The sequence below is a fragment of the Coregonus lavaretus genome, assembly GCF_964263955.1.
Source record: "Coregonus lavaretus genome assembly, chromosome: 27".
Lineage (NCBI taxonomy): Eukaryota > Metazoa > Chordata > Actinopteri > Salmoniformes > Salmonidae > Coregonus > Coregonus lavaretus.
The window spans coordinates 10,308,537-10,334,525 of NC_140014.1; the positions used below are offsets into that span (position 1 = coordinate 10,308,537).

Genomic DNA, 25,989 nt, shown 5'->3' on the forward strand with positions numbered 1-25,989 from the left:
AAAGACTTTCTTGGATCAGTGAGGAGGTACTGCCAGTATAAATCAGGAGAGGTTATGTCATCTCTCAACTTTATATGCTGACTTGTAGGCAGAGCTCTTTGAATTGCTGGAGCTAAACTCTGATGTCCTTCGATCGCCGTTAGAGGTCTTCTTTTAAGAGTTGTTCTTTGCATCATTGACCTTGATCCAGTGTTCTTTCACGTTAGATAAATTATATTCCGTCATGTTCCCTGTCTGTCAGCGCTGTAATGTAAATACAGTGAGGAAAAAAAGTATTTGATCCCCTGCTGATTTTGTACGTTTGCCCACTGACAAATAAATTATCAGTCTATAATTTTAATGGTAGGTTTATTTGAACAGTGAGAGACAGAATAACAACAACAAAATCCAAAAAAACGCATGTCAAAAATGTTATAAATTGATTTGCATTTTAATGAGGGAAATAAGTATTTGACCCCTCTGCAAAACATGACTTAGTACTTGGTGGCAAAACCCTTGTTGGCAATCACAGAGGTCAGACGTTTCTTGTAGTTGGCCACCAGGTTTGCACACATCTCAGGAGGGATTTTGTCCCACTCCTCTTTGCAGATCTTCTCCAAGTCATTAACGTTTCGAGGCTGACGTTTGGCAACTCGAACCTTCAGCTCCCTCCACAGATTTTCTATGGGATTAAGGTCTGGAGACTGGCTAGGCCACTCACGGACCTTCATGTGCTTCTTCTTGAGCCACTCCTTTATTGCCTTGGCCGTGTGTTTTGGGTCATTGTCATGCTGGAATACCCATCCACTACCCATTTTCAATGCCCTGGCTGAGGGAAGGAGGTTCTCACCCAAGATTTGACGGTACATGGCCCCGTCCATCGTCCCTTTGATGCGGTGAAGTTGCCCTGCCCCCTTAGCAGAAAAACACCCCCAAAGCATAATGTTTCCACCTCCACGTTTGACGGTGGGGATGGTGTTCTTGGGGTCACAGGCAGCATTCCTCCTCTTCCAAACACGGCGAGTTGAGTTGATGCCAAAGAGCTCGATTTTGGTCTCATCTGACCACAACACTTTCACCCAGTTCTCCTCTGAATCATTCAGATGTTCATTAGCAAACTTCAGATGGCATGTATGTGTGCTTTCTTCAGCAGGGGGACCTTGCGGGCGCTGCAGGATTTCAGTCCTTCACGGCGTAGTGTGTTACCAATTGTTTTCTTGGTGACTATGGTCCCAGCTGCCTTGACATCATTGAGAAGATCCTCCTGTGTAGTTCTGGGCTGATTCCTCACCGTTCTCATGATCATTGCAACTCCACGAGGTGAGATCTTGCATGGAGCCCCAGGCCGAGGGAGATTGACAGGTCTTTTGTGTTTCTTCCATTTGCGAATAATCGCACCAACTGTTGTCACCTTCTCACCAAGCTGCTTGGCGATGGTCTTGTAGCCTTTCTGATTGAGAGGGGGTCAAATACTTATTTCCCTCATTAAAATGCAAATTAATTTATAACATTTATGACATGCGGTTTTCTGGATTCTTTTGTTGTTATTCTGTCTCTCACTGTTCAAGTAAACCTACCATTAAAATTATAGACTGATCATTTCTTTGTCAGTGGGCAAACGTACAAAATCAGCAGGGGATCAAATACTTTTTTCCCTCACTGTATCCCCACTGCGCCTCAGAAGGCAGCAGACACCTTCGGGTTGGCAATTCATATTAATCTTATATTATTCTCATCTTTACTCCGAAAATGTGTTCCTAGCCAAAAGGCCTCATGACTCAATTAGTTTTGTCATGTGGGCTGTAGTGACTTCCCACTGGGCACACACTGGTTGAATCAATGTTGTTTCCACGTCATTTCAATTAAATGACGTGGAAACAACGTGGAATAGACGTTAAATTGACGTCTGTGCCCAGTGGGTTGAGACTGTAGCTAGACCTAACCCCTAGTCCCCTATAATTTAGAAGTAATTTGTATCACAGAAAGACATGAAACATTAATGTCAACAATATGCTAATATGACTCATTACTTGGATCAATTTATGATGTGTCATGCAGCTTCAGGCCTAAGTATGGCCTGGATGGTACAGTATCTTTGGGCTGTCCTTCAATGTACTTTCTCAGTTTATCCTTATTGATTGGTATCAAAACTGTTAATGCAAAATGGGATGCAAAAAAGGTGACGTTTTAAATGCTGCACAGCACATACAGTACATTACTCAATTGGCCAAAAAGTTAAAAGCTGGAGTAATGCATAGCCCATTCATAGACGATAACTACCTTTAGTGTCTATTCATGAAGGTATCTTCTGGCCGGAGGGGTTTTGTTAAGAGCCCCGACGCGTGTTCTGAGCATTAACACGCAACGCTTGCGGTACGGTTTTGGAAACATAAGGAACTTATCTTTCATATCACTGAGAAATAATTTTCAAAAAACTAAATGTTAAATTACTACACACCTTTATAGAGTTAGGTTTAGTTTTCCCACACGGCCATATCTCCATGTTACAGCACTTGTTTACGGAAGACAGAGACGACCACCTGTGCTAATGAGCTATCTAGCGTGCTCGAACACCTGTGTGTAAGCGTCATAGGGGGGGAAGTGCAGTTCCTAGGCTGGAGGCACACAGCCATATGCAGGGCCGGCTATAGCCTTTTGGGGCCCCTAGATTTGGTTGGATGGATCTGTGCAAACCTGCTACAGTAAGTGTATCTTTTTTATTTGAAAGATTATTTCTCGCTGATATGAAAGATAAGTTTCATGTTTCAAAAACCGTATCGCAAGCAATGATTATTGACGTTTCTAAACGTTAAAACAGAGCATCGGGATTGTAGTTCACACGGTCCCACCGGTAAGCGATGCTAATAGCCGAGAACCGTTGGGATAAGGCAGAATGCCTTGTTAATGCCCTGGGTTTTCGAGAGCAAGAGTAATGCATATCAGAGCCAACACGCTCATTGCACATAATAGAGCTGACATCTTTCAAGGAGCTCTTTGACTTTCATGCTATTATGTTTTTGAATCTAATGTAAAAGATGAAGGGGACTTGAACTGAAACTAAAAGAACTAAAGCCCTTCTCCCAAATCTTCATTTAAATTACAAATGCACAGCCTAAACTGTACGATAAGGAGGAGAGTAATGATTAATAATCTAGCTAGCCAATAGCACAGGGGGAAAACATATTAATCAAATCTACTTATCCTACAATACTTCAAAATAGTTAATAACTTACGTTCTCTACACAAATGACTAGTTTGTGTAGAGATGGGGGGAAAAATCGATGCAGGGATATTATTTTTTACGATATATTGTATTGTATCGTTTTTACATTATCTGAATATTATGTTTGCGCTAGTTTGCTGTACCTGCACCAAAACTCCAGTATTTTTCCTTCATATGCTATATATACAAAAGTATGTGGACACACCTTCAAATTAGTGGATTCGGCTATTTCAGCCACACCCATTGCTGACAGGTGTATAAAATCGAGCACACAGCCATGCAATCTCCAAAGACAAACATTGGTAGTAGAATGGCCTGTACTGAAGAGCTCAGTGACTTTCAACGTGGCACCGTCATAGGATGCCACCTTTCCAACAATTCAGTTCATCAAATTTCTGCCCTGCTAGAGCTGCCCCGGTCAACTGTAAGTGCTGTTTTTGTGAAGTGGAAACATCTAGGAGAAACAACGACTCACCCACAAAGTGGTAGGCCACACAAGCTCACAGAGCGGGGCCGCCGAGTGCTGAAGCGCGTAGCTCGTAAAAATCGTCTGTCCTCGGTGGCAACATTCACTACCAAGTTCCAAACTGCCTCTGGAAGCAACGTCAGCACAATAACTGTTAGTTGGGAGCTTCATGAAATGGGTTTCCATGGCCGACCAGCCGCACACAAGCTTAAGATCACCATGCACCGAATGCATAGTGCCAACTGTAAAGTTTGGTGGAGGAGGAATAATGGTCTGGGGCTGTTTTTCATGGTTCGGGCTAGGCCCCTTAGTTCCAGTGAAGGGAAATCTTAATGCTACAGCATACAATAACATTCTAGACGATTGTGGTAACAGTTTGCGGAAGGCCCTTTCCTGTTTCAGCATGACAACGCCCCCATGTGCAAAGCGAGGTCCATACAGAAATTGTTTGTTGAGATCGGTGTGGAAGAACTTGACTGGCCTGCACAGAGCCCTGACCACAACCCCATCGAACAACTTTGAGATGAATTGGAACACCGACTGCGAGCCAGGCCTAATCGCCCAACATCAGTGCCCTACCTCACTAATGCTCTTGTGGCTGAATGGAAGAAAGTCCCCGTAGCAATGTTCCAACATCTAGTGGAAAGCATTCCCAGAAGAGTGGAGGCTGTTATAGCAGCAAAGGGGGGACCAACTCCATATTAATGCCCATGACTTTGGAATGAGATGTTCGACGAGCAGGTGTCCACATACTTTTGGTCATGTAGTGTTGCTTGTTCTCCATCTTCTTTTTAAATAGGGAGCCAAATAATTTTCAACACTTTTATTTCCATGACTGATCAAAACTCATTTTCTCATGTCTCTCTCTTGTCCCTCTGCAGCAGACATGTGGTGAGCAATATGTTTGGAACATCGAATCGCAATAAAATCACAGTATCGAATCTCAACCCATAAGAATCGTGAGATTCACAATACATATCGTATTGGCACCTAAGTATCGTGACAATATCGTATAGTGAGATCCCTGGCAATTCCCAGCCCTAGTTCGTAGGTACCATCCTAAACTGTCCAAACAGTCATACTTTTATCTCGTCATACACAACATAAACAGTTCGTAAATGACAAAACTAAACAGCTGATGGAGAATTGTATACTTTTGTAATTGAATAACAATGCCGCAGTTGTTAATAACTAGTGTAACTAATGCTTTGTAATAATTAGAGTATAAAACATTGTTATACCTACGGTGGTACAAACTTATGCTTAGCTCCATCTGTGCAAGGATTCCCATTCCCGAGGGACGGTGGAAAGCAGACCCTTATAGGAGATAGGGAGAGTTTGTAGATACGTCTGCTGTAGTCTCAGGTCACCAAGCTCAGATGTACCTGTCTATAAAGCACTGAGATGTAGGGACATATAGTGGGCCTATGTGCATATTTATGAAGTTCAGAAAGTCCTTCCAACCACCCCTTCCAGCTACGGAAATTGATTATGAAGGTGACATATGCAGAAAAAATAGCATATCTTACAATGATGGCTTGTTATCCGTGCGGCTTCTGTCTACCAAGTGAATAAATTAGGTACAAACCCATCATTAGGGTCCTGTCTTCCTCAAATGGTGAGCCTAGAGCTCATGAATGACAAGGGCACTGCACAATGACATTGGTCATGCCCTTTGCTCAGGCTCCATATCTTATGAATAAGGAAAGGGCATGCTCAAATGGCTCTGGTAAAATATGAAACTCTCTGGGCATTCAAGCCAACTCCTCATAGCAACAGTAAGTGATAAGGTTGTGGTGGAGTATCATGTGATATTGAAAGTATAGAGGCTATGATAAAAATTTGATAAAGTCAAGCATTAGCCTATTGAGTTTCCAACTTTTCTATTTTTTATTTTTTATTTTTTTTAGAGCCAATGACTATCAAAGCTGTTTATCAGCAAAGCCTCATCTAGTCAAATTATATAGGGTTTTGTGAACACTGTATAGGCCTGGTTGTTTGTTTTGTTGAAGTTCTTTGTTCACATAATAAGTGTATGAAAACACGCCAATGAAGAGGGTGACACGCTGTGGTGGAAAGTGGCATTTTCAAGGGTGTTTCTTTACTACGGCTCTCTCTCAACCAATGATGATTTCAAATTCATTATAGGCACCAACCCGAAGAAAACAGACTGAACTTGTCCGAAAACAGACTGAACTTGTCCAATAGGAAACACGTTTTCTGTTTTGCTACGTTTTCGGTGTGCACTAGTGAATACAACACTAGCTGCATTACCAGGACAGTTTGACTGAGAGAACAATATCGGCCTCTACACCTCAGGGGTTTGCACAAATCAGTGTGCCTGATTGTTCTTCTAAAATATTCAGTGGAATTCAATAGAATCTGAACTGTGTAAAAAACATGACTGAGACACTACGAGACACTAGTTATGATGTCTAAAAAATGTGTAGGAAGTTGAAAATAGCCCATCACAATGATCTCAAGAACAGCCAACCAGTTTATAAAAGATATTGAAAAGGATTGAGGTTAATCCCATTTAAATTCAGGCATTTCAGGAATCGTTTCAAATTCAAATTCAAGAATTGTAATGTTTCACAATTTCAATTGGATATATTTCAATGCCTCAATTAAAACTTCCTGAATGGACCCAAAACATAAAAGGGCTGATATACTGTGTACAAGTATTTAGAATTCTAACAATAATTTAGGCAAAGGTGCTGAACATTGTTATGATAGCCTATTGTATAAAATCTATCTTCACAGACATTTTGAGTTGAAATCCTCGCCTCTCTTGTCAGTCAAGCCATTTCAGATGCAAAATCAGAGGCAAAATATCACCTTCTGCACTGTAGCACTACATGCACAGTACATACTGATAATTTTATACTCTACTGTAGAGTAAATGCATAGACGGCAAGCCCGTGCATGGGTGTCTAAGAAACCCCATCGACAAGACAAAACTCGCAGCGTGAACGTGGCAGCCATTTTACATCCTCAAGAGTGAATGAGTGGAGCCGAACCAGTGCCGGGAGTTGTACACTTTTTCTCTTGTAATTATCAAATTTTCCTTCCGAAATAATCAACACCATACAAGTTGGTGATACATCGGCAGGTATGATGAATACTACTAACTGGTCACGTGATCATAGTACAATTTATAGCTAAAGTATTTGAGCTTGTGGTCTTTCAAACAATGTGGAAACGGGTGGTTGGGACGGGTTCTCCAGACCGGCTTTTTGAAAATGGACTCTCCCTATGTGGCGGCACGTTGACAAACCACGAAGCTAGCTAGTTAACATACTACAAGGCCTCTCTCTGTTCTACATATGGAAATGTAGAGCCAAATTAAGTCAACCATCAAGCGATATATGAGCTTTCGCGGTTTTAATGGTGTCGCTAGCTAACTCAGCCAAGTGGGCTAATTATGCTAGATCAGGAATGACATGCTAATTGTCACTAGCTAACGTTACCTATTTAGCTAACCCAGCCAACAAGGGAGCTAACCTCAGCGCGTGAGCGTGCAAACTTCGAGATAATTGCATTTGCCAGATAGTTTTGATTCAACTCGCGAGCTAATGTTAGTTCTTTTTTAGCTAACCAATTTGGCTAGCAAAACATTTGGTCATCAGTCCGCTAACGTTACCTAGCTAGTATGGTTAGCTAGCTAGGTTTGTTATTATGACTTGACAGGGTTGGAGGACCATGATTAGTTAGCAGGCTATTATTTAGCTGGCTGCTAGCTAGTAACTTATGTAGCGAACGTTATGGATAACGCAGCTAGATGACGTTAGCTAACAGTGTCTGAACAGTTGTGTGGTTATAGCTAGCTACCTAGCTAAATGATTAAGTTAGATATGAAAATTAAATGTAGCGATGTTGCTTATCAAGTTTTGCTAGAGAATTGTGGATAGTTCATCGCAAACGTTAGTTGACTGCAAATACTTTGCATGAGCACAAACTGAAATGGCTTCGATAGACTGCTCCCTTTACCCTAACTAGCTAGGTTTGCTATCATTCTATCAAGTGCCTTGCGACAAGTTATCAAACATTTAGCTAGCTATGTTAGCAATAACCACTGTTGCTAGATGTAGTCTACCACATCACGTCATTTGCTCCTGTACAAATGCTTGCTGACTGTCTTGTTAGCTACCGGAAACGGGTGGTTTAGAAACTCTGTCGCCGTGCTCTGCCGAAGGAACACGTGTATCAGCTATCTAGCTAGTTAGTGCTGAAGTCAACAATCAGTAGGCTAATTTATAATTTAACAATCAGGCCATGCCCTTCTATGCAGCGGGAGATGAACGTAATGTTAGCAGCTATAGCTGTGTTGTGCAAAGTTGTTATTCCAACACGGTCAAAGGCTGGAAATATATAATTACGTGTACACATTTTACCATGTAGCCTAGCTAACTCTCCTCATACATTGCAGATTTAAACGCAAGGAAGTATAAGGTATGCAGTTATAATAAATACCAATGAATGGTTTTTAGTAGGTGTCAGCATTTTCTAAATTGATACAGACATGCAAATTCAAATATTCTAATTTAAATGTGACCTGATTCCACTCTTTAAGGGACCACATGAACCAACATGTGTGCCTGTTGCACATGACACCCCCCAAAAGCTCTCAACAGTCTTGCACTTGACCCAGGATTAATTTGGCTCATTGCATTTGCACAGATTTCTGGAGACATGGCCACAGAACATATTAATGGAAATGGTCCAGAAGAACCAATGGACACCACTGCTGCAGTTACCCATTCTGAACACTTCCAGACTTTATTAGAAGCTGGTTTACCACAGAAAGTTGCTGAAAAACTAGATGAAATTTACATAGCAGGTAAGGCACATTGAATATCCAGCATATTCGTACACACAAATTATACTTTTGCATGTGCTGTCATATTTTACATTAGCTTTGAATGTGGGAATTGGGATCCTCAAGCAACTTTTTGTGGTTTCGTACCAAAATGGGTACTGCAGTGTAATGAAAAAAAGAGAATTCATACACTACCAATATCAGTGTGAAATAAATGTTTTGGGTACATGTCCATTGTCTTAAAGGTATATCTGGGCAGAGCACTGGTGTCACGGACCCTTTGTGTTCTCAAGAATTGAAGTGTAGCAGCACAGATGAGCAAAGAGTTAGGCCACAGTTCAGCGGAGGTCTCTCTGGACAGTCTCGGGCAGAGTGCAGCCAGATGGGCACATGCAGCAACAATGGCAGCAGCTGTCGGTGGCTGGGACAGGTGATGGGCCCTCCAAGAGCATAATGTGCACAAGCTCATTAGGGGCGCACAGTGCAGAGGACCGCCATATCAAGTTAAAACATCACATCTGTTGTGATTTGTTCTGCAAAGGTTGAAGAAAGTGCTATTACTCAAGGCCATTTTAAAATATTGGTCTCCTGAGATGGTTCCTTTTCTCAGATAATGTTATCCAAAGTATGAATGTAGTATTCCAATTTCAGAAATACCTAAAGAAGTCATAGCCACAGAAATAAGTTAACTTTGATATCCCCAAACATGCGTTGTGGCTAGATCCGTTTTGAAAAGATGTCATCCAGTAGTTCTGTTCCTACTAGTAACTGATGTTTTTTGGTGTCCCTCAGGTTTGGTATCACACAGTGACCTAGATGATAGAGCGATTGAGGCTCTGAAAGAGTTCAACGAAGAAGGTGCTCTGCAAGTTCTGTTGCAGTTCAAGGACAGCGACCTCTCACATGTTCAGGTATGTATGGCGGGGGCGGTGTCATGATTGGATCGCATTGTGTGATCACGTCTTCAAATCAAATGCTACAATTTCACCCTCTAACGTGTACATATTTTTCTTTACTCAACAGAACAAAAGTGCCTTTCTTTGTGGAGTTATGAAGACATACAGACAGAGGGAGAAACAGGGGACCAAAGTCTCAGACTCCAACAAAGGACCAGATGAGGCCAAAATCAAAGTATGGTTTTAACAAACATTCTTGATATAAGTGATAATTGAGACATGGCATCATGCTTTTTATATTGTGGAGTTGTTCTCTGGAAGGTGTTTGACCTCAATCATGTTATTTCAATAAACAGGCCCTGCTGGAGAGAACTGGCTACACGCTCGATGTGACAACAGGTCAGCGGAAGTATGGAGGCCCCCCTCCGGATTCGGCTCACTCAGGGGCACAGCCCACAATTGGTACAGAGGTATGTCTCTCTACAATAGTTCAATGGTGTATTTGATTAGTGTGTTATAGTTTACTTCAGTGTGTATGATGGGGTTTCTGCATTCTGTGTCCAAATAATGAAAATATGTACTTTTTCCTGGAGTAACTCTGGTTGCGCTGATGATTTACCGCTAAGATCTGACTGGACACCCATTCATTCAGTATTTTAGAGATGTATTTTGTAACAATGACCAATGTTCCTTTCACACCAAGTTAACCTAATTTTGCTTTCATCTCAGATTTTTGTTGGCAAGATCCCTAGAGATCTATTTGAGGATGAGCTGGTCCCTCTGTTTGAGAAAGCCGGGCCCATTTGGGACCTGCGTCTGATGATGGACCCCCTCAGTGGCCTGAACAGAGGTTACGCCTTTGTCACTTTCTGCACTAAAGAGGCTGCGCAGGAAGCTGTCAAGCTGGTATTTACCACTTGTTGGAGTCCTCTCTCCTGACAGAATGATAGGAATGGAGAATTTAGCCCGCCCAATCATGACATGTCATGCACTCTCTCCAACCCACTCCCCTCTTTCCACAGTGTAACAACAATGAAATTCGACCCGGCAAACACATTGGTGTGTGCATCTCCGTGGCCAATAATAGACTATTCGTTGGCTCCATCCCCAAGAGTAAAACAAAAGAGCAGATTGTGGAAGAATTTGCTAAAGTCACAGGTAAGCAGCATCTATTTTTGTTGAATGATCTTCTGGGACAAATTGACATTTTGCTGGGCCAGTCATATTCTGTCTTGACAAAGATTTATATTCACAGTGACTTTGACAACATAAACATTGCCTTACTGTTACTGAATGCAGCAATCATGATCAACCACTAGTGTTAGATTGCATTTAGTCTGAGTTTGGGTTTATGTACGGTATGCTATGTAAAGCTGGGCTATACATTTACATTTTAGTCATTTAGCAGACGCTCTTATCCAGAGCGACTTACAGGAGCAATTAGGGTTAAGTGCCTTGCTCAAGGGCACATTAACGTCATTTAGCAGACGCTCTTAGCCAGAGCGACTCACAAATTGGTGCGTTCACCCTATAGCCAGTGGGATAACCACTTTACAATTTGGGGGGGGGGGGGTTAGAAGGAACACTTTATCCTATCCCAGGTATTCCTTAAAGAGGTGGGGTTTCAAATGTCTCCGGAAGGTGGTGAGTGACTCCGCTGTCCTGGCGTCGTGAGGGAGCTTGTTCCACCATTGGGGTGCCAGAGCAGCGAACACTTTTGACTGGGCTGAGCGGGAGCTATGCTTCCGCAGAGGAAGGGGAGCCAGCAGGCCAGAGGTGGATGAACGCAATGCCCTCGTTTGGGTGTAGGGACTGATCAGAGCCTGAAGGTACAGAGGTGCCGTTCCCCTCACTGCTCCATAGGCAAGCACCATGGTCTTGTAGCGGATGCGAGCTTCAACTGGAAGCCAGTGGAGTGTGCGGAGGAGGGGGGTGACGTGAGAGAACTTGGGAAGGTTGAACACCAGACGGGCTGCGGCATTCTGGATGAGTTGTAGGGGTTTAATGGCACAGGCAGGGAGGCCAGCCAACAGCGAGTTGCAGTAGTCCAGACGGGAGATGACAAGTGCCTGGATTAGGACCTGTGCCGCTTCCTGTGTAAGGCAGGGTCGTACTCTCCGAATGTTGTAGAGCATGAACCTGCAGGAGCGGGTCACCGCCTTGATGTTGGCGGAGAACGACAGGGTGTTGTCCAGGGTCACGCCTAGGCTCTTCGCACTCTGGGAGGAGGACACAGCGGAGTTGTCAACCGTGATGGCGAGATCATGGAACGGGCAGTCCTTCCCCGGGAGGAAGAGCAGCTCCGTCTTGCCAGGGTTTGGACATCAGTCTTGAGAACGTTGATTTGTGCCCAGTTAAGTGCAAAGTGTCCAGTCAGATCTTAGCAGTAAACTATCAGTGTAATCAGTTACTCCAGGATAGAATATATGCATTTCATCATTTGGACACTGAACCCTGACATTGGAAATTAGCAATTAAACGTCTTACTCCTTGGTAAACAGCCTCGAACACAAATCAATGTTATTCTGCAAAGTTTTAATGGACGGACAATACAAAGACAATTGCTCAGACGTTTAATTGCTAATTTCCAATGTCAGGGTTCAGTGTCCAAATGATGAAATGCATATATTCTATCCTGGAGTAACTGATTACACTGATAGTTTACTGCTAAGATCTGACTGGACACTTTGCACTTAACTGGGCACAAATCAACGGTCTCAAGACTGATGTCCAAAGAGAACAGCTGTGTCAAAGAAAGGGGACACTAAATGTTCTGAGTAAACCGAAGGAAACATTCCTTGATTGCATAGTCTTGAATGTGTAATATTTTGTTCTGGTGCCAACTATGTTTCGGTAAGGCACTCTCTAGAGTAACTCAGTTCCATTCAATTTTGCTTTGCATTGTGTATGGAGATAGCGCGAGCTGTCTGGTGCACTGGTCACTGTTCAGCTAGGATACCCTTTATGCCTTTCCCGTTCTGCCTCTCTTTCAACAGAGGGTCTTAACGATGTCATACTGTACCATCAGCCAGAAGACAAGAAAAAGAACCGAGGCTTTTGCTTCTTGGAATATGAAGACCACAAAACTGCCGCTCAGGCCCGCCGCCGGCTGATGAGTGGCAAGGTCAAGGTGTGGGGGAACGTGGTGACTGTGGAGTGGGCCGACCCCATAGAAGACCCTGATCCTGAGGTCATGGCCAAGGTAAGGGGAGCAAAATTAACAGGACTCATTTCGCCTGTGATAAATTGTCTTTGTATTGTCCGTCCATTAAAACTTTGCAGAATAACATTGATTTGTGTTCGAGGCTGTTTACCAAGGAGTAAGATTTGAGGTAACCACCGGTGTCCGAGAGAGCCAGAGACATTGATTTTTCAAGTGTAATTGATAAGCCAGTACCATTTTCCTCCCAGGTGAAAGTGCTGTTTGTCCGGAACCTTGCGAGTACTGTAACGGAGGAAATACTTGAAAAGGCCTTCAGTCAGTTTGGCAAGTTGGAGCGGGTGAAGAAGCTGAAAGACTACGCCTTCATCCACTTTGAAGAGAGAGACGGCGCAGTCAAGGTACATGCTGGAGTCTTTATATTACTAACCAAAGTATCACAAAACTGGTAACAATGGCTGTTTTTTGTGTAGTTGTTCAACTTGCCTCTTTTGACAGGCCTTGGCCGACCTGAATGGGAAAGACCTGGAGGGAGAGCACATTGAAATAGTCTTCGCAAAGCCACCTGACCAGAAGAGGAAAGAACGCAAAGCCCAAAGACAAGCGGCTAAGACACAAATGTAAGCAAAGACAATTGATTTGCATTTACTTGAGACCTGCAAATACGGGCCAAAATTATAGTTGCATTGTTGGGTGGCCTTTCACCATTGATTTCTTTTGAATGATTGAATAGAAAAGTTAAAAACGTGATATAACAAGTGCAAATGCGTCCTGTATGGTTACTAAACAAGTGCATATCCTCTGTCCCCAGGTATGACGATTACTATTACTACGGCCCACCCCACATGCCACCTCCCACAAGAGGCAGAGGACGAGGCGGCTGCCGAGGAGGCTACTCTTACCCCCATGACTACTACGGCTATGAAGATTACTACGATTACTATGGCTACGACTACCACAACTACCGGGGCGGCTATGAAGACCCCTACTACGGCTATGAGGACTTCCAAGCTCCCGGCCGAGGACGAGGAGGGGCCCGAGGCGGAGCCCGTGGTGGTGGTGCCACCCTATCCTCCCGGGGCCGTGGAGCTGCCACACCCAGGGGCAGAGTGGGTGGCTTTTCCCAGCGAGGTGGAAGTGGCCCTGGATCGAGCAGAGGTGTGCAGGGGACCAAAGGGGCACTGGGTAAATAGGGACTAGCTGTGTTGGCAATGGTCAATAGCAAATGTTAGCTATCGGCTACACAAAAATGCAAACATACTATTTGGAGAGGACTCACCCCCCCCCCCCCCCCCCCCCCCACACTTGAATAACCTTAAACGAATATATGTTTTCAACCTGCATTAATTTCTTCCTTATTTGGCATAAATTGACCGAAGTTCGGCATTTATATTCTGTATAAAATATAGGCCTAGAAAGTAAGGAATCATACAGATGCAGACCTGCCAACCGGCACGTGTTTTGCGTACCATGCACACAATTTCATATCAAAGTACGCTGGTATGGAAAATTATCCAAAAATATATAAGCTACTTGTTGGCACATTGTGGTTTTTGACAACTGAACAAATCCATTTCTTCCATTGATACCACTGATGTGTGAGGAAAAAAGGTAGGGAAAATGGAGAACGAACTGTTTGCCGACTACATTTTCCAAAATTGTATGTGTTAGTTAGTTCAAGCGTTTAGCGAGAATACTTTCTTGGCCGCACAGGCTTTGATCTCCGCAAAAGTTAGATGAGTAAAGAAGCGGTGAAGTGTTGCGGTAGTTCAGTGCACGTCGCTGCGTGGATGGAAACAGACATGGCAGAGAGAGCTGTTCTGCTAATGCTGTCCTTCACAGAAAGTTATGTTAAAGGTTAGTAGGCCTATGTTAATTAATCAGTTCTTGGTCTGTCCTCTTGATATAGCTGGATGTCAACAGTAGGCTGCTAATGATGTGATTAATAGTCAGTTCACCAATGACGAGGCATGTTGAATGAATGGTAGCCTAGTAGTCAAACCTAATTTGATGGATTATGTCAGGGATGGAGATCTGAAACAAGCTCAAAGGCCTAGTTCAGTTGTTTCATATTCCAAATAGCCTACAGTAAACCACCCTACTTACATTGAGTAATTGAATTATTCAGAATTTTCTTCCCAAACTAAATTTAAGACAGTTTTACATTTTCACTAGACTATCCACATAAAGACACCTATTAATTAGAATAATCATTACCCCTAAATTTGACCTAGAAAATTGTAAGTGTCATTGAGACCACCTCAATTTCATTTAGGATCAAACAAGACTTCTGTTGGCTACATTGTTTGATATACTTTAAGACTCTAGGTTTCGGGAAATGGCAGTTAAAGGTTTTTCAAAAATGATAAATGCTCCAACTTCCTCTGGACCTCCCCTACCCAACCGTAGGCCTACATCAGCACCACCTTGTCAGAAAATCCTATGGAGAGCCCTGATTTTGTACATTTAAACATATTTATAGTTAGCTACTGAAGAGCAGCCAGTTACTAAGTACCCATAACAGTTTACCATTCCTACTGAGGCAGTCTTCTGCCAACATAATTATTAGGCAGAAAAAGGTGCATTTGCCTATGATTTGAGCAGTGTGGGTGTCACGCGTGCTGTTGTTGGGGCCGGGAGTAGTGCTGCCACTGAAGTGGTACTCATAAAAATTATTCAAGGTTGGCAGGTCTGCAGATGTCACCATTTTATTCCATCTCTTTTGAAAGCTGAGCCTCATACATTCCATTGGTAATTTTCAATGTACAGATATGTGTTTAGCTTTCAGTGTCCAAATGATAAAATGTGTATATTCTATCCTGGAGTAACTCCGGTTACGCTGATAGTTTACCGCTAAGATCTGACTCGACATGTTGAACATTTTAATTTCTGTCCATGTCTTTGGAAGACTTCCTCAAATTAGTGATGGGAAAGTATGCTTATTCTCAACATTTGAAAACACACCTGCCTTTTGGCCTCAGGTCTAAACCTTGACAGGTGTCACCTTTCAGAGCACCAACTCTGAAAAGTCTGCTCCTCTGCAGATTTAGATCATCATATATTATTATATTTGGATCACCCTAATGAAGTCATGTTTATATTCTGTGTTGTGATTGTTTTTTATTATTATTTTGAATTCCATTCCAATTCTGTCTCTGTTGCTTGGTCAGCAGGGAAAAGGGGTCGAGGCCGGTCCTGACCTGTCACTATGAAGACTGACTTACTGTGTTGGGTTACACCAGAAGCTGCAATGGATACGAATGGAAAAGTCAGCGAAATGGTCCAATATTCCAGCCTTACAGAAGCATCTCCCCCAAACTGCCACCTAAACAATCACCGGATTATTTAGAAAAACTTGCCTCCCCCTGTATGCCCCAACACCCCCCAAAAAATGCCATTTTAAATAATTATTGAAGAATTTGCACTTTTTAAGTTTCTTAGTTTGAAGTGGCTCAAAGGAGCTTGATGCTATTGTATATTTTTGTGCTAATCGCAATTTTTATTGTCGGAATATCCCTGTTAATCTTAATCGTTTGATTTGGATGTTTGAAGAGAACATTTGCAGGTTTTAGGTGTAACCACCTGGCATGGATAAGTCAGGCATTCCAGGAAAGTGGTTCTTTTCAGAACTTGTCTTTTTAAAGGGTTGGTTAACTACCTCAGTACAGAGGATTAAACTACCCGGCCTGTACTGTAAATAGGGAAACTATATTGATGAAAGCAGGGCTTGTTTCCTACAAAATATGCACAAGAGCAGCAGCACAACCGAAAGGACTTAACGTAATAGTCAATTTGCTGCAGCTCTGACACGGCAAACAGTCAAACTGGGCATGCAAAAATAATCTCATATGATGAGCCTGAACAAGCCCTGCTTTTATCCTATTTTGAACTGAATAAGCCACCTTGCTTCTTCAGATTATTGTAGTTACTGGTTGTATAGTTTGGAAAATGTTACTTTTGTAAAGGCTTGAACATCAACAAAGGCATCAACTACCTTTGAAAAAGCCCTGCAGTGTCCCTTTGCCACTCCAATGGATTTTTTGGTTTTTAGAATAGATCAGAATTATGTTCAGTAACACCCCCTTTAGTGTAAAATAAATATCCCAATCATGCGACATCTTGAATGGTCCCTCTAACTCTGAGCCAGCTACAATTTAATCAAGTCTCTTGATTAAAAATGAATTGCCATACTGCCCAGCCAGCGAGCATGTGTGCCTGTAGCTGTTTCGAAGGGGATCGTGATCATACAGTGGTAAAAGGGATACTGCAGCTATTATTTGTATTCCATGTGTATAGCAAAAAGGAGACTGAACTATTCATCCGGTTTTGTACACTGTTAACTCCCTCTCAATAAAATAATTACAACCACCTTTTGAAAAAAAAGTTAGCAGTTTTAAACTATTGTTGGTGGCCAACAACGTTTTTTGCATTCCTGCAAATAAATTGTTTTATACTGTAAAATGGAGGTGAGTAACTTATTTTTGTAATAAAGTTTTTGATTTCTATCTGTGTCTTACTCTCTGTATGACATCCTGTTAAACCATCTCACACATTTGATGCACTGATTATAGCTTTCTGATTCACACCACAGTCACTGTGCACTACTTTCTCATTTCCAGGGAGTCTTCAACCAGAGGTGCATGTGTGCTATCCTGTGATTTCAATTGAATCATTACATTCCGTTATAATAAGCACTTCGTTGACAGTCAGTACTGCTGCCACGCATCGTCGTCGTTTGCTGCTAGCTTGCCACAACACGAAATTAGTACTGCATTTGATATGATTAAATTTTGGAATACTGTATATTCACGGTTATGTTAGCAGGGGCAGGGCAGGTGATATGGGCTATAAAAAAATAACAGCCAAGAATGTTGCATGATTCCATAATGAACCGGATGTGACATCAGCCTGACGACGACTGACCGTCCCGTTATTTCAACGACGAAAGCACGTAGGCATGATGAAGCTGGGTGGACATTGATAATAATGATATTCAGAAATATATAGACGGTGAATGCATGGGAAGTCATTATTGACTCGCCTGGTTTACACAGGTTTACAGCAGACTGGCGCGTGCCCTGCAAACGTCAAAGACCGTGCGCATGTCAATGAGCGTGCTGCGTGCATTATCAAGAGGGGATGTTGACGTTTGGCTAACATGATGATAGGTAGCGTTTCACACATCAACTAGTTAGCTTGACTAATCCTGCATATTTGTGAGTATAGACGACAAATTATCAAATTTCACCGTTATCCTGCATAGGCTATTTATATGACGTTTCTAACATCGCACTTATTTGTCGCAGTGTTTATCATGGAACGTCCTCCATTGCTTTCCAGTTAAAGTACAACATAAACGACGTGATTATATTTACTTGTGTGCATTGTCCATCCTGACAATGGGATGCATCAGGGTCTACCTGCAGAAGATGAGGCACAGGATGAAGCTGGACCTATTGAGAGAACTGGGCCGCCAGTATCCAGTCTTCTGCTTCCTTCTACTTGTCTTGCTCTTATCCACTGTTTTGTTGAACAGGTAGGTACAAATAGGCCTACTGTATGCTTACAATGTTTCACACGTTTACAAATTGTAGGCCTGCCTACAATAAAACAGACTATTGCATGAAGCTCAGAATCACAAATAGGCAGTATTTGTGTCAGTTGTGTTAGCATATCGATTTAGGAATGACTGAGGTAGACTAATAAGTCATAATACATTCCCAATGTAAGCATATGTGTATTTTTTTTATTGAATTCACAGATATCTGCACATTATTATGGTTTTCTGGTCGTTCCTGGCTGGAGTTGTCACATTCTACTGCTCTCTTGGCCCAGAGACTCTGTTGCCTAATATCTTACTGTCTATAAAGCCAAAGACCAAGGTAGGTTTACCTTAAGTACAGAAAATATACACCTGTAACTATATATTTACTTATAGTCCAGGTTGATAGAGGGTGGTTTTGTATCTGTCAGCAGGACCAACAAGAGTTGTTTCCCTTGGGTCACAGCTGTGCAGTCTGCGGGAAAATAAAGTGTAAAAGGCACAGGTGAGATCACTGCTCCAAAAATACTGTATGTGAATGAATGTTTATTAGGATGTTGGCTTTATTGTATTGATGTGGGATTGAGAGTGAAGAATACTGCATTATGTTCCTACTGTTTGGTCTCTGAGTTTACTGTTAATCTCTTTCTCTCTCGCTCTATTAATTTGACAAATAGCGCAGGAATTCCACAACTTACTATTTTGATGTTCACATTCATTCAGACTTTAGTTGTTGATTTTGTCTTATCACCAGTATGTTAGATGGTGTTTTACAGCACCCCCAGTGGCCAGCTAGTATACTGGAGCACATCATGGAATTGAAAGTGTCCCGCGTGAGCACTTTTAGTAATTTGGCTATATGAGACAACAGAGTGAACTAATGGTTTTATCAACATTTCACAGACTAATTGAAAACAGAAAGTAGAGTTAATTGCCATTATGTATGTAAATAATGTTCTATTGACAGACCAACATTACTATTGGAGAACTATCAACCATGGCTGGACTTGAAAGTTCCCTCCAAAGTGGATGCCTCTCTATCAGAGGTATGGGACACTGAAAAAACGCCTTTATTTTGTGCATTCTGAAAAGTGTGTCTGTCATTCTAAGATGTGATATGTTTTTGCTTTGTTTCAAGGTTCTGGAACTGGTTCTTGAAAACTTTGTGTATCCCTGGTATAGGTTTGTTACTGTATATTACTCACATGTGCTGCATGTTGCATTAAATAAATGCACTGGCATGATATGTGTAGACATATGACCTGGTTGTTTTCTCCTGTGAAGGGATATCACAGATGATGAAGCGTTTGTGGATGAACTGAGAGTGACTCTGCGTTTCTTTGCCGCTGTGCTCGTACGTCGAACTCAAAAGGTAAAACAAACAGGATTTAGACTGTTCTAGATATCAGGTTTTTAAACCTTTTTATAATATTTGTCCTTTCTCAGGTTGATATCCCAGGTCTTATCACGGCCAAACTGCTGAAAGTTTCCATGAAGCACATTGAAATAATCACCAAAGCAAGGCAAAAAGGTAATCCATCTAAGTTTCAAGTATCTTTTACCGCCAGAGTTCTTTCCAAAGAGTGGAACTGTGACCAGTGGGCTCTTCACTCTGTTTCTACCCCCTAGTGAAGAACGCTGAGTATCTGCAGCAAGCAGCACTGGAGGAGTACGGCCCTGACCTGCACGTGGCACTACGCAGTCGCAGAGACGAGCTCCTCTACCTCAGGAAGTTGACTGAGATGCTCTTCCCCTATATTCTGCCCCCCAAAGCCTCTGACTGCAGGTAACATGGCACCATCATTCTTGAGGCAATATAGGTAATTGTTTCCTGGGTTATGTTCATTAGGGTACACTGTTATAACAGAATACAAAATTGAGTGTTTTTTATTAGACGTTCAGAAATGTTCAGATATTGCCTTCTTGTTTCACTCTGTTTCGGTTCATTCGGGGCATTTCTGTTTCATGCTAACTGTATACGAACCTGGTCTCTGTTATCCCATTTCTCTCTTTCATACCTGTCTCTCCACTATCCTCAGATCGCTTACTCTTCTAATAAGAGAGGTGTTGGCTGGCTCTGTTTTCCTCCCTGCCTTGGACTACCTGGCTGATCCTGTGAGTGCTTTGTAGACATGAAACATGTTTAATTTAGAAACCATATGTAACATGTTTCATTGACATATCAGAGGTAATTTCCGTTCTGATTCATTTAGAAAGGTTGTTTTCAGGCTTGATGTGATTTGCTGTCTTTCCCAGGACATGAACAAGCCAGAATGGACATAGATTGTCTGTTGTAAATCAATGCTCATTCCCATTTTAGGACACCGTGAACCATTTGCTTCTCATATTCATCGACAACTCTCCTCCCGAGGCCGCCATGGAGCCCAGCTCAACCTTGGTTCCCTTCCTGCACAAGTACTCTGATGTTCGCAACAAGAAGCCCTCTGTAAGTAGCCTAGTAACCCCTCCTTTCCCCCTCTTCTCCCAATATACTGCCCTTCCATACCACTGATCTCCCCCCTCTCTCTTCTCCCCTCTTTCTCAGGTGCTGAAGCTGGAGCTGAAGGAGATCAGGGAGCAGCAGGACCTGCTCTTCCGCTTCATGAACTTCCTCAAGCAGGAGGGGGCCGTGCACGTGCTCCAGTTCTGCCTCACTGTGGGTAAGCAGGCTTTGACCATTCACCATTATCCCAGATATAGATACAATACAGACTAACAACTATGTCCTGGCCAAGGATGTCAGGGACAAGATTGTAGACCTACACAAGGCTGGAATGGGCTACAAGACCATCACCAAGCAGCTTGGTGAGAAGGTGACAACAGTTGGTGCGATTATTCGCAAATGGAAGAAATACAAAATAACTGTCAATCTCCCTCGGCCTGGGGCTCCATGCAAGATCTCACCTCGTGGAGTTGCAATGATCATGAGAACGGTGAGGAATCAGCCCAGAACTACACGGGAGGATCTTGTCAATGATCTCAAGGCAGCTGGGACCATAGTCACCAAGAAAACAATTGGTAACACACTACGCCATGAAGGACTGAAATCCTGCAGCGCCCGCAAGGTCCCCCTGCTGAAGAAAGCACATATACAGGCCCGTCTGAAGTTTGCCAATGAACATCTGAATGATTCAGAGGAGAACTGGGTGAAAGTGTTGTGGTCAGATGAGACAAAAATCGAGCTCTTTGGCATCAACTCAACTCGCCGTGTTTGGAGGAGGAGGAATGCTGCCTATGACCCCAAGAACACCATCCCCACCATCAAACATGGAGGTGGAAATATTATGCTTTGGGGGTATTATGCTTTAGTTTTTCTGCTAAGGGGACAGGACAACTTCACCGCATCAAAGGGACGATGGATGGGGCCATGTACCGTCAAATCTTGGGTGAGAACCTCCTTCCCTCAGCTAGGGCATTGAAAATGGGTTGTGGATGGGTATTCCAGCATGACAATGACCCAAAACACACGGCCAAGGCAACAAAGGAGTGGCTCAAGAAGAAGCACATTAAGGTCCTGGACCTAGCCAGTCTCCAGACCTTAATCCCATAGAAAATCTGTGGAGGGAGCTGAAGGTTCGAGTTTCCAAATGTCAGCCTCGAAACCTTAATGACTTGGAGAAGATCTGCAAAGAGGAGTGGAACAAAATCCCTCCTGAGATGTGTGCAAACCTGGTGGCCAACTACAAGAAACGTCTGACCTCTGTGATTGCCAACAAGGGTTTTGCCACCAAGTACTAAATCATGTTTTGCAGAGGGGTCAAATACTTATTTCCCTCATTAAAATGCAAATCAATTCATAACATTTTTGACATGCGTTTTTCTGGATTTTTTTGTTGTTATTCTGTCTCTCACTGTTTTAAATAAATCTACCATTAAAATTATAGATTGATCATGTCTTTGTCAGTGGGCAAACGTACAAAATCAGCAGGGGATCAAATACTTTTTTTCCTCACTGTAAGTGTAGGGTGTCCAATCAAAAACGTATCTTTTGGGTAAAATATGTTAATTGTGTAGATACTTCTCTAAGAAAACCAATGGTCCAAACCTCATGTCTGAATCATGATCTGTTCAAAAGTTATTGGAGTTTTTACTTTTGCCAGAATTAGGGCCAGAGGTAAAACATTTTGTCAAAAATCTGGAAAATTACATTACTGGCTACCTGACAGGCTCACTTTCCCATTGAACTCGTGATCTTTCTTCTCAAATCCGCAGGACATAAAACAATATAGAGGTCAGATGGATATCGATTTTGAGACATGACAATTAGTACACCCTAATAAGTATAAGTAATACACTATGAAAGTGACGCGTTATTTACCAGGAAGTAGTTTTGTAAATTTTGTTGGCATTTTGAATGGTCTTCAGCGCAAAAACGCCATAAAAGCCATGTGGCAGAAGTAGATTCATCCACTAACACAAATATAGTAAGGGGCTAGAGCAAGATGGTGGCATAGGAGTTTTGCTCATGCTTGTGAAAAGTTTTTAAATGCTATTTCCAGCGTTCTTTTGACCATCTGAACTAATCACAAACAAGAATGAGGGCTGAAATGCCTGCCAAGAGAAATATTGACATGTTGGAGCCGGCTACTCCGTCTTTGTCTACAAGTCAAGAAGATAAGAAATCGAGGTTGTCGCTTGCAGACAGCATCCCTCATGAAACGCCCTCTGTACTGGGTCTACAAGGGACGCAGCTCCCCGTCAAAGAGGAGTCGGTTCTATCTCACTTGCTCCTTATGTCGGGAAGGCTTGCTGAACTAAAAGAGTTGATATCCGAAATGTGCACTGATGTGAAAACTACTAAAGTCACAGTGATCGCCATCCTCGCAGACATTGACTCATTCAAGACGAAATTCACTCAATTTGAGATTGGTTTACCTTCGCAATTTCAGTCTGTCGCAACACAATCAACCCGCACAGACACAATACAAGCGGAACAGCGTAAACGCCGTGATAATATCAACATCAATGCGGAGAACATCCAGGGCATGACTGATTGTATAGCCGAGATGGAGGATTATTAATGCTGCTCATCCCTACGCCTGGTCTCCCTTTCTGAGACCCAGGAGGGTGCCGACACCATATCCTTCCTGCAGAAGCAGCTACCTGTGTGGCTCTTCAGCCTGTCATCCCGCGGGGCGATTGAGATGGAACGCGAACACCGCATCTACACTACATTGTGGTAATATTATTTTCCCTAAAACATGCCTTTTCGTCTTTATGGGCTGCCATTTCTGTTTCTTTTTCTTTTGCTCGTAGTCTTTAATTTTGAGGTCTGAACATGAGAAAGTATTGTAGAGTATTTTAAAGTCTTTGTTCTATTTATTATAATAAAATTGCATACCCTTATGTGAATTTCCTTCCATTTTTGCTGCTTCACTGCATCTTTTTCCTTGGAGTCTTGAGGCTGGGTTATATTATGACTGTAGTAGTTTCACTCTGCAGTGGATTTTGTTTATTTCTAATATAGAAGAACATTAGAGGTTTATATTTTTTTGTATATGGTTTGCATGGTGTACCCATATTGTCAGCATATGGTGGTATCTGGTGCCCACAGGGGTATGACTCAGCATCTGCATATCACCGATGCATGGGGAAAGGGGAAGAGTGGGTAATCTTAATGGATTGGTGTGTGACCTACACTGAGTGTACATAACATTAAGAACACCTTTCTAATATTGAGTTTCACCTTCCCCTTTTGCCCTCAGAACAGCCTCAATTCATTGGGGCATGGACTCTACAAGGTGTCAAGCGTTCCACAGGGATGCTGGCTCATTTTGACTCCAATGCTTCCCAGAGTTGTGTCAAGTTGTCTGGATGTCCTTTGGGTGGTGGACCATTCTTGATACACACAGGAAACTGTTGAGCGTGAAAAACCTAATAGCGTTGCAGTTTTTAACACACTCAAACCGGTGCGCCTGGCACCTACTACCATACCCCGTTCAAAGGCACTTCAATCTTTTGTCTTGCCCATTCACCTTCTGAATGGCACACGTACAGTGGGGGGAAAAAGTATTTAGTCAGCCACCAATTGTGCAAGTTCTCCCACTTAAAAAGATGAGAGAGGCCTGTACTTTTCATCATAGGTACACGTCAACTATGACAGACAAATTGAGAAGAAAAAAATCCAGAAAATCACATTGTAGGATTTTTAATGAATTTATTTGCAAATTATGGTGGAAAATAAGTATTTGGTAACCTACAAACAAGCAAGATTTCTGGCTCTCACAGACCTGTAACTTCTTCTTTAAGAGGCTCCTCTGTCCTCCACTCGTTACCTGTATTAATGGCACCTGTTTGAACTTGTTATCAGTATAAAAGACACCTGTCCACAACCTCAAACAGTCACACTCCAAACTCCACTATGGCCAAGACCAAAGAGCTGTCAAATGACACCAGAAACAAAATTGTAGACCTGCACCAGGCTGGGAAGACTGAATCTGCAATAGGTAAGCAGCTTGGTTTGAAGAAATCAACTGTGGGAGCAATTATTAGGAAATGGAAGACATACAAGACCACTGATAATCTCCCTCGATCTGGGGCAAGATCTCACCCCGTGGGGTCAAAATGATCACAAGAACGGTGAGCAAAAATCCCAGAACCACACCGGGGGACCTAGTGAATGACCTGCAGAGAGCTGGGACCAAAGTAACAAAGCCTACCATCAGTAACACACTACTCCGCCAGGGACTCAAATCCTGCAGTGCCAGACGTGTCCCCCTGCTTAATCCAGTACATGTCCAGGCCAGTACATGTCCAGGCTAGAGTGCATTTGGATGATCCAGAAGAGGATTGGGAGAATGTCATATGGTCAGATGAAACCAAAATATAACTTTTTGGTAAAAACTGTTTGGAGGACAAAGAATGCTGAGTTGCATCCAAAGAACACCATACCTACTGTGAAGCATGGGGGTGGAAACATCATGCTTTGGGGCTGTTTTTCTGCAAAGGGACCAGGACGACTGATCCGTGTAAAGGAAAGAATGAATGGGGCCATGTATCGTGAGATTTTGAGTGAAAACCTCCTTCCATCAGCAAGGGCATTGAAGATGAAACGTGGCTGGGTCTTTCAGCATGACAATGATCCCAAACACACTGCCCGGGCAACGAAGGAGTGTCTTCGTAAGAAGCATTTCAAGGTCCTGGAGTGGCCTATCCAGTCTCCAGATCTCAACCCCATAGAAAATCTTTGGAGGGAGTTGAAAGTCCGTGTTGCCCAGCGACAGCCCCAAAACATCACTGCTCTAGAGGAGATCTGCATGGAGGAATGGGCCAAAATACCAGCAACAGTGTGTGAAAACCTTGTGAAGACTTACAGAAAACGTTTGACCTGTGTCATTGCCAACAAAGAGTATATAACAAACTATTGAGAAACTTTTGTTATTGACCAAATACTTATTTTCCACCATAATTTGCAAATAAATTCATAAAAAATCCTACAATGTGATTTTCTGGATTTTCTTTTCTCATTTTGTCTGCCATAGTTGACGTGTACCTATGATGAAAATTACAGGCCTCTCTCATCTTTTTAAGTGGGAGAACTTGCACAATTGGTGGCTGACTAAATACTTTTTTTCCCCACTGTACACAATCCATGTCTCAATTGTGTCAAGGCTTAAAAATCCTATTTTAACCCGTCTCCTCCCCTTCATCTACACTGATTGAAGTGGATTCAACAAGTGACATCATCATTAAGGGATCATAGCTTTCACCTGGTCAGTCTTTGTCATGGAAAGAGCTCTTAATGTTCTTAATGTTTTGTACACTCAGTATAAATATACAGTTGAAGTCGGAAGTTTACATACACCTTAGCCAAATACATTTAAACTCTGTTTTTCACAATTCCTGACATTTAATCCTAGTAAAAAATTCACAGTCTTAGGTCAGTTAGGATCACCACTTTATTT

General features: G+C 42.5%; 2 protein-coding genes across 7 annotated transcripts in view; both read left to right on the top strand.

The window, feature by feature from the left end:
* The first annotated feature begins 6,647 nt into the window (after positions 1–6,647).
* On the top strand, positions 6,648–17,048 carry LOC311102371 (heterogeneous nuclear ribonucleoprotein Q-like). Of its 6 annotated transcripts, XR_014610005.1 has the most exons (13): positions 6,658–6,780; positions 8,349–8,508; positions 9,280–9,398; positions 9,511–9,618; positions 9,740–9,853; positions 10,113–10,289; positions 10,406–10,541; positions 12,380–12,585; positions 12,795–12,944; positions 13,042–13,163; positions 13,355–13,701; positions 15,714–16,231; positions 16,410–17,048. XR_014610005.1 is itself a non-coding variant. In XM_084143691.1 (12 exons), exons 2-12 carry the CDS (start codon positions 8,361–8,363, stop codon positions 15,740–15,742), a joined length of 1,653 nt encoding a protein of 550 aa, XP_083999817.1. In that variant the 5' UTR covers positions 6,648–6,780; positions 8,349–8,360; the 3' UTR covers positions 15,743–17,048. The 6 variants fall into 6 exon arrangements, 5 of the variants coding, with proteins under 5 accessions (XP_083999817.1, XP_083999814.1, XP_083999815.1 ...); XM_084143691.1 differs by having other exon boundaries at positions 6,648–6,780; positions 15,717–17,048; XM_084143688.1 differs by having other exon boundaries at positions 6,657–6,780; positions 13,355–13,728; positions 15,714–17,048.
* Positions 17,049–17,488: 440 nt separating this feature from the next.
* The window catches only part of LOC311102912 (sorting nexin-14-like), a 29,534-nt gene continuing 21,033 nt past the window's right edge, over positions 17,489–25,989 (top strand). The window contains exons 1-12 of the mRNA XM_084144397.1: positions 17,489–17,711; positions 17,884–18,079; positions 18,305–18,425; positions 18,517–18,590; positions 19,053–19,131; positions 19,224–19,267; positions 19,370–19,457; positions 19,532–19,616; positions 19,715–19,871; positions 20,125–20,200; positions 20,406–20,531; positions 20,631–20,745. Of these exons, the coding sequence (XP_084000523.1) occupies positions 17,702–17,711; positions 17,884–18,079; positions 18,305–18,425; positions 18,517–18,590; positions 19,053–19,131; positions 19,224–19,267; positions 19,370–19,457; positions 19,532–19,616; positions 19,715–19,871; positions 20,125–20,200; positions 20,406–20,531; positions 20,631–20,745 (1,171 nt within the window). The 5' untranslated portion in view covers positions 17,489–17,701. The remainder of the gene's footprint in view (positions 17,712–17,883; positions 18,080–18,304; positions 18,426–18,516; positions 18,591–19,052; positions 19,132–19,223; positions 19,268–19,369; positions 19,458–19,531; positions 19,617–19,714; positions 19,872–20,124; positions 20,201–20,405; positions 20,532–20,630; positions 20,746–25,989) is intronic.